General features: G+C 37.0%; 1 protein-coding gene across 4 annotated transcripts in view; it reads left to right on the forward strand.

Moving 5' to 3' along the window:
• Positions 1–8,932, forward strand: part of LNX1 (ligand of numb-protein X 1) — a 293,661-nt gene extending 284,729 nt beyond the window's left edge. For all 4 annotated transcript variants that reach the window (XM_077477486.1, XM_077477487.1, XM_077477488.1 and 1 more), the window contains one exon: positions 199–8,932. In XM_077477486.1, coding sequence (XP_077333612.1) covers positions 199–334 — 136 coding nt within the window. In that variant the 3' untranslated portion in view covers positions 335–8,932. The remainder of the gene's footprint in view (positions 1–198) is intronic.
• Positions 8,933–9,175: the final 243 nt, after the last annotated feature.

The following is a 9,175-nucleotide window of genomic DNA, read 5'->3' on the forward strand; positions in this document are numbered from 1 at the left end:
AAATTTCCTCTGATATGAGCACTTCTGCCAATTCCAGTTTGGGTTCTCTATGGGGCGCCTAAATTGTCTATACCAACATTGATTAAACCATTCTGGTTAAATGTATCAAGGATCTGAACCCATATTATCTACATATTTTTTCAAAATTTAAGTTGTTTCCCCTACACTATGTTCTCTAACCCTGTTCTTTGCCTCCAGGTGCGGGGATATGCTTCTGGCTGTAAATGGCAGATGCACGTCTGGATTGACCTATACCCAGCTAGTAAGGATGCTGAAGGAATTGAAGGGAAGAGTGGTACTTACGATAGTGTCGTGGCCTGGATCCTTCTCATAGCCAATGAGAAACGATAGCTTCTTCTACATTCCACACTACTTCTCACGTGTTCTTACAGCTGGTATTAGTTTTCTAACACTTGCATTTGTCTGTCAGTATTGGGTATAAATGGCTACCAATGTTATCATGCATGCCAGAAAATGAGCTCTTTAAAATTCAGACATCAATCACTTTTACGCCAACCTTATGTGGAATATAACTGCATTGATGTTGTCTGTTTTATTCTGTCTGGCAGAATTATCTGTGTTTTGCTCCCAGTATTGACTCTGTTTAAGCTGAGCGTGTCGTATATTACATGGACATGATGTGTACATCATCCAGCTTGTACTGTTTGTAAAGTGTAACAATGTGAACAATAATGTGGAAAGGTCACTTTAGCCATGGCTATCACTAGTGGAGATGAACTTTGTCAATCGTCATTGTTACTTTGTCAGTTCCTCGTGAAATCATCTTATCTGCAAGGTAAAGCAGTCAAAAACTATATTTATGGTACACATTTACTGTGCAATCAAAATATGGATAGGGCTGATTGCTTTTTACGGGACAAAACTAGATTGGATAATGCTTGTAGAATCAGTGTAAGGGGGTTGTATAACCACTTGATTGCAATAAGTCTAGGTTTGAAATAACTAACAGGTTGAACAGACATCTCCACTTATATTCATTTTTCATACACATATTTTGGTTGGATACCTTTTGTGCTTGTTCTTTTCCATAGAGTCTCCATGTTTGTATTAGTCTGGATTTTTTTACTTGCCATGTGTTGAAATCCATTTTGTGCTCTAAAGAAGGATTGAATCCAATGCACTATCTTAGGAATGACATCTGGCTTCTGATTGGACAAGCACTCATCCACCTATTCTGGTGCTCTTTATAAAACAAAAATAGCATTGAAGACTCTACTTTTCAGCTACACCAGCAACACTACTGTAGTTAACTTCCAGCAGGGACAATGGAGGATCACACAGAGCAATAAGCTCTGTTTGGTATATGTTTAAATGGATAAAGTTAAGAGTCAGGAGGAAAAAGTCCTTAATAGCATATAATGCCCTAGAGTATGATAAAAGTACCTTTAATTAATATGAAATGTAATCACCGCTTAGAACTGTATGGTTAAGTAAGTTTCAAATCAAGTTACAAATATATAAAACAGTGGCTATGCAGATCTGTTTTTACTTTCTTGTTACGAATGCTTTTTATAGCCATTGAAGACCATACGATGATGAAGCAGTGCAGTGAAATCATATCTTATCTAATGGTAATGCTCCATCATTTACATTCAACACGCAACAGCCAAAGTCCAAAGCGATTAGGCTGCATAGTTCTTTGGATGGATTTGTGTACTGTTAGGATGATTGATAATGGTGCAAACCAGTTCAGGCTCCTATCCAGAAAAAAAGCGGTCTTACATCCACCATTGAATTTGTGAAAGTTGTGTGTTTGGGAGCCTGGACGTCTGTCAGTCAAGTTCTTAACACCTTGCATACATTTGGACCAAAGCTTTTGTTACACATACATTACGTGGTACGTTGTTCAATGAAAATGGGTCCATGTATAACATGTAATTTAGGTTTATATTACTGCATTGCTACTTTTAAAGGGCAATTGATTATAACTATAATTTTACGGTAAATCGGTCTCTATTTCTTTTACTTGTGTTTTTCATCAAAGCTCAAATCATGGAGCTCTATCCACTGTATTTCCTGTGGCACCCTATCTCTACAAGAGAATTTTCAGGTCCTCAAATTGCTCTAGCCATAACAAACACAGGTGGTGATGTCATAGCTACCCGTCATGTAGAATACAATTCAGTTGTACAATCTGCAGAAACTCATACCATTTAAAGCATACCTAAGGACAAATCATATATTTCCACATTGTATTTCAGTTATTTCTAGCCTACTCTTATTAAATTGATCTTGAAGTTTGTAAACTTACTTTGCAAAGATCCCCACATATTTACTTCCTTGAATTCTGAGAGATGTAATCACTATGCCCTGTTAGTAGGCACTGCTGTCTCACACAATTCACAGAACCTGCCTTCTAAACTACAGAGGTGCTGAGAGGAAGAGTTTCCAGAGGCGGAGGCAGTACAGGAATCACTGCTTGCAGGCAGCAAGGTACCATGGGATATGTAGTCCTTAGAAATTGAAAGTAAACAGCAGAGGAGAAGCTGCAAAGCATGCAGGAAGTCCAGGAAATTGTGGAAAGAGATGGTCAGCAGAGGCAGCACTCATAGCATGAAAGGAGATTTTTCAAGTAAACTTATATTGGATTGTCAAAAATAACTGTTTGTATTGTTATTACAATGCTGATGTCATAAATAAAAGTGAGTGCTGTGACTAGAGAACTGCTTTAACACAGAGCAGACACATTTACACGGAAATATGGGTATAAGCATATCAAAAATGGGTCAATCAGTTATTATCTTGATTTGATCATTATGAGATTTTGCTCTGTGTTAACATCAGTTCCACAACCAGAGACCTTGCTTTATCTTTCATCAGAATTGACTATTCACAGAAACCTGCCAACCTACTAGGAATAAAATGTAAAGATACTTTTAATTAGGGATGCACCAATACCATTATTTTTTAAAACTGAGTACAAGTACCGATACTTTTTCTCAAGTACTCGCCGATACCAATTACGATACCTATTTTTAGTGTTATGTGACAGTTTCCAAGTTGCATGACATGTGAACCAAACCAGCTTTCTATGGAGCTGGTTCACATATGTGTGGGCTGGCCACAGTGTGATTTTAAAAAGAGTCAGGTGCGATTTCCAGTGTCATACACTTTAAGAAAACACACCTGAACGGAAACGCAACCAGACTTTTTACAGCTCACACTGAAACTGGCCCTGCAAATATGTGAATCCAGTCTTACAGTCTGCGGACTTGAAGGTATCAGTTTTAGTATCCGAGCATCAGTACAAGTACTAGTGCAAATGCTAAGTAACAGCACTGATACCGGTAGCGGTGTAGCGCTAGTTTTAATAGAATGACCATGGTTTGCCTATACTTGTATGTCATTCATTGGTGAACTATACTTTAACATTCCTTTAGAAATATTTTGACATTCAGGGATACAATGGACCAAACGTTCACCAAACAATTTCAAACAAAGTAATGCAAAGGTGTATGTTTATATGTGTTTTTCATCATCATCATCATTGCAGTAATAAAGAACACCAGCACATTTAATCTTGCCAATAATGTTTTTGTTGCACTTTATATTGACACTAACCAATTCAGTAAATGTTAAAGAACTCTGTCAAGCACTGTTTATGCCTAAATAATCACTGGCATGTGAAAAGACTGCTTTAAGGGAACTTTCTAATGGTTTTCAGGTTGAAGAAGATCCTTTTACATGCTTTACTTCCTGTAACCTGTACTCATTTTGCACTTGGCCCAAATAGTAGCTCCAAAATAGACATGGTGCCAAGATATAAATATAATAGAACTACATGGTCAAGCAAAATTGGTCATAAAAAAAATTGTAGACTGCTGATCTATTGTATATACCTGGACTGATTTGCCATTCCAGTCCACTACGGGTCGTTACATGCACTACTGCCTAAAAAGTAGAGGTAGATTTCCAACCATTACCGCCATACAGAGGACAACTCACAGTAAGGAGATGTCCAAAATATCTTAAAATAATATATCACTCTTCCCTTATAATGTTATTTGCTCACCCCTGTACAGTACCCCTTGAATTGATTTGTAATTTAGTTGTACAGATATTATATCCATTTGCCCTACAGAGGTATTGTTCATATCTATTTTTGGTCAGGGATGTTCTTCCATGAACACTAAAATATCTTTGGCCATTTGTGGCCAAGAGGGGGCATTTGCTCTGTTTATTCTGTAAGATAAATATTTCTATGGTCAATGGTATGATAAAGCCAAATAGTGTTTTGTTGCCTAAAAATTGTACTAGTAAAAAAGTGTTTTTGGTAAATATTATTAGGTTAGTTAATTTTACCAGTTACCAATCAGACATAGATTGAATTTAGGCTAAGTTTATTCAGGGACAATTAAATACACTTAAAGAAGAAAGTAGCAGCACTCCGGAATAAAAAGCCATAATCTGTTTATTGATAGAGCCAATGTACAGCAGACCACCTTAACTCCTCCTACTGACGCATTTCACTGGTAATGAACTCATTCATAGAGCTGTGCTATCAACTGAAGGGATCTCTTTGTAGTTACATCAATCAAGACATTAAAACAAATTAATACAATTATAGAAAACAGCCCAGTTAGACATCTCATTAAGCATAAAGGGTACAAAATGTATCCAACTGATCTCCTAACACACAAGATTCTAAATAACAAACCAAACTATGAGATGAAGCCACTTTTAGGCATAGATATAGACATTTGTCATACTTCTATATAACGAAACTGACAGTAAATATCCAGTATGTACATAATATTAATGTAAAACCTAAAATTATTAATGCTTATTTAAAGCAAAATAAAAACATTGAAATGCTCATATTCCATTATTATAGATAGTACTTGACACATCTTGTCGACAGTTCTGTCAATTCATGTATAGTATAATTATTGTACATTTTCTAAATTTTGGATTCTATATTAGAAAATTTAGAGCTAGAAGTAATGTCTATTGGATAATGCAAAATTATCAGCATTTCAGTGTTTTGTTTGGTTTTAAATATAGTTCAATGACTTTACAGTAGGGTAGGGAAAAATGTCTGCATGTATATTTCTATTTATATATATGTATATACATACAGTACATACATATATGTTTACTGTTTCCTTATTATATAAAAGTTTGAATGAGATGATTATATCTGTTTCCTTATATAAAAGTTTGAATGAAAAGATTATACATATACCTAAATCCTATCCTGCCATCTCCTGGCGGCACTAAGCTCCAGAAGACAGAGACTTTAGCCTCGTGCACACGGTACGATTGTTGGCAGGGGATTGTCTGCTGACAGACTGTTGTCCTAAAATCTTAGTTTGTACGCTCCTTTTGACAATTGTTGTCCAACATTGGGCAGCAAATGTTAGACGACAGGCTAGTAAATTTTCGTCAGGCAGCGGTTTGACGTCAGGTTTTTGTATGGTCAGTACACAAATCCTTCACACAAGAGTCGAAAGTACAAACACGAAATTAGCAGAAGGGACCCAAAGGGTGGTGCTCAAGAGCTGAAATTTCTTGTAGTATGTCACTACATTCACGTTTCTTGCACAGCAATTGTGTACTGTTAGTATGCAAGACAAGATCCTGGCGTCCTAGCACACGCCCTTTTGACAAAAAATCAGACGCTCGGTTGGCCAACAATCGTACCGTGTGTACGAGGCTTTAGGGGTTGATTTAGTAATACTGGAGAGTGCAAAATCTGGTGCACCTATGCAAGGTAGCCAATCAGCTTCTAACTTCAGCTTGGTTCAATTAAGCTTTGACATAAAAAAAAAAAAACTTGAAAGGTTGAAAGGTTTCTATATAGATCTGCACCAGATTTTGCACTCTCCAACTTTGGTAAATCAGCCCCAGTGTCCTGATTACTTTATCATTATGACACGCTCCCAACCACAAAAACTGAAAACTGTCGGTGACAGTTGGTCAGAGTGCTCAGGGCACACAACTGTAGACCCCCTTAAATGCATGTGTGGTGGCTGGGCATTAAAGCCCACTCATCCTGCCATTGCATATATGCGTTACAGCAGCTGGAAGAGGTTTTAGTAGTTGCTTCCTCCCATACTGAATTATTAATGCGTTTAAAGATCCATTGGATACATTTTGTACACTTTATGCTGCCTAGCTGGGATGTATTCTACAATGCTGCTAATTTGGTTTAATGTCTTGATTGATGTGAGCATAAAGAGATCCTTTCACCTGATAGCTACCACTCTACAAATAGGCTCATCATTAGTGAAGTGTGTCAGCGGGAGAAGCTCAGGGGGTCTGCTGTACATCTGATCCTTCAATCAACACCGGTTATAGCTTTGCATTCTGAAGCGCGGCTACTTTCATCTTTGAAATTGATTCTAGAGTGGAGGGCAAACCACATAGGTGCTAGGTCTTTGTGTGGGCATTTGTATCTGCAGAGGAGCATTGGAATTCCTGTGATGTTTGACGACATTCAGGGGACAGTCTCACTGAAAACCATTCTTGTTGCTGGAAGAGCTGCACATCCAGTAACAAGCTGTCAAAATAGGTACAGTGTGGTATGACACAAAAGACTAACCTTTTTAGCGCCAACCTTGTTTTTTTTTTTTGCCTGTTATCTCATAGCTGCATTTTGTCATACAATATATTTCTCCAGATACAAACACAGGTATAGGCAGCTCACTGCATTGTTTCTGTCCTTCCTGAACACCTATCAATACAGAGCATATAAAATACAGGTGGGTGGAGTACTCTACACAGCAGACTCCTCTATCCATCTTCAGTATAAACACCCAAGACATAAGAGATTGATTTACTAAAATTGGAGTGCAAAATCTGGTGCAGTTGTAGATGGTAGCGAAACATCTTCTAACTTTAGCTTGTTCAATTAAGTTTTGACAAAAAAAAATAAAACCTGTAAGCCGATTGGTTTCTATGCAGAGCTGCACCAGATTTTGCACTCTCCAGGTTTAGTAAATCAACCCCATTGGCTTTGGTTCATTGTTCAATGAGGCATCATATTACAATAAATCTATGGTGTATTTACAATTTTGAATCCAAAATTAACCATGTCACATTGGAACACCAGCAGCCCACACTGGTCCCTATGATGCCAAAGTGAACTAGGCAAACAGAGAAAAGGTTGTGAAGTTGGTGTTATTGCCAAATTGGTTCACATTCTCAGATTTTCTAGGGGCAAAGCAAGTGCAAGTACTCAATTTTCTAAGCCATTGTCTATAAAAAAAAAAAAAAAAAAAAAAAAAAGGCTTTGTATACCAAGCAAAAATAAAATAAAAATAGGGAACAATGCATTTAAGTATCTGGTTAAACAATATTTCCTTTCCATTTTTCTATTCCTGTATGTGGGTATCTCTCTCTGTAACATGGATTATCACAACTTGCTTAAGGCCATTACATTGTGGAAGAGGCGAGCTGAACATAGTGAGGATAAAGTTCAAGGATAGATGCACTTTCAAAAATGGTCCCCAGACAACTATCATTAAAGACCCCAGAGCTTGGCCAATGGACATCTCAGGTTAAAGCCTGCTCTGTTATTCTGATAAATTGCCCATACTGTCCGTAGATTACAACAACCCATTTAAAAACGGGGGGAGTTATTATAGGTGCTGTATTTGGAATGTACCTATCCTTGAAGGCTGGCTCCACAGCTTTGCATTTGGGCTATGATGCATATTTTATTTTGGGTTGACAGACCATGAAAACGTATGTAACCTTTCTTATATGGACCCTTCAATGTGCGGAAAAAGAAAAAAATAATTTTTTTCTACAATGCACATCAACACATCATATGCATATGAACTAGCCCCACTGAAAAACATGCATAGAATCAAATGAGCCCTAAAGGAAAGCCATTAACAAAAAAGAATTTAAAAAAGATTTACCATTAGTGAGCTAGCCATCGTGCTGGCCCTTTGGCCACAGTTCTGATCTGAAAGAAGTATGCAGATGAATTTGGACATTTCTGATCTGGGAAAACATTAAAGCCAGTGGGATGGAATAACAGCCAATAAACTAGTATTTTCTACTAGGTCATCAGCAATGTCAGACCCTGTATTTTTTTTTTTTTTTTAATAGGACAAAAGCGATCAAGACCGCACAACACTGTATGCAGCTCTGCCCGAGCATTTTTATATTTTGTGGCTAATGGCCAAATAAAGATCGATCCATCACAGACACAATGGCACTCTATGCTAGATATTGGCATTAGAGGTCAGTGGTACTTTGCTAAGGGCTGCAGCTGCTTATAAAAGAACAAACAGCATATGATGTGCATGTAGAAATCAAAGACCACCGTTGAGTGCTTACACCCTCTTCTAACTGCCTCTGTTGTACATACAACTATGTAATACTGAAACTGCCAGGACAAAATTGGAAGGGAAGGGCACAGTGTTGTGAGCATGAGACCTTAGAGGATATTTGGGGAGGGGTTACTGGAGTAGTTAGGCTGAATAACTGACTTAGCTGGAGGACAGTGACTACCACTGTTTACAAATGTTATATTCAACCTTTCGCATTACTTCTAGACTACTATTAAAATACACAATTCCCAATATCACAAAATGTGCCTGATAGTGTTTTCAATACAGATCTAAAGGAAACTCCTTTCTGTCTAACACTTTTTTTTTTTTTTTGTCTTTGCCGTTGTATTTTTAAAAGTCAGTCTCTTACATTGTTATTTACAGATGAACGGTTTTGTATTGTGCTGTGTAAATTTTAAATAAAGTGATTTTTTTTTTTTTGGACTGGTAACTGCATGTCAAACCATTTAAACTATTTTTCTAATCTAGATAATGGGTTTCTACAAATGTAACTGTTGAATATTTTTTTCTCATGTGTCAACAAGATTATTTTTTGTAAAGTAATGTTTCTTAAAATGTGGAAAAGTGAATAAAATTATATTTGCTGTCAATAAAAGTCAACTTTATATATATTTTTTTTCTACCGATCATATGATGCGAATCACAACATTAAAAATGCAGAATTGTAGTACTGATTTGAGTGGAACACAGACTCCAAATTAACAGGTAAGGCAACAAGAAGTTGAAGAAAGTTTCTTCCAGGCTTTATAAAGAAGTCTCATAGTAAGACACTTGACAACAGCAGGGCAAATGAGAATGTTGCATTTTCTATGTGGCATGCTCCTACTTTTCCTTATGTGTACTTCACG

Source organism: Lithobates pipiens, unplaced genomic scaffold, assembly GCF_037356315.1.
Source record: "Lithobates pipiens isolate NorthernLeopardFrog02 unplaced genomic scaffold, aLitPip1_a1.2 Scaffold_13, whole genome shotgun sequence".
NCBI lineage: Eukaryota > Metazoa > Chordata > Amphibia > Anura > Ranidae > Lithobates > Lithobates pipiens.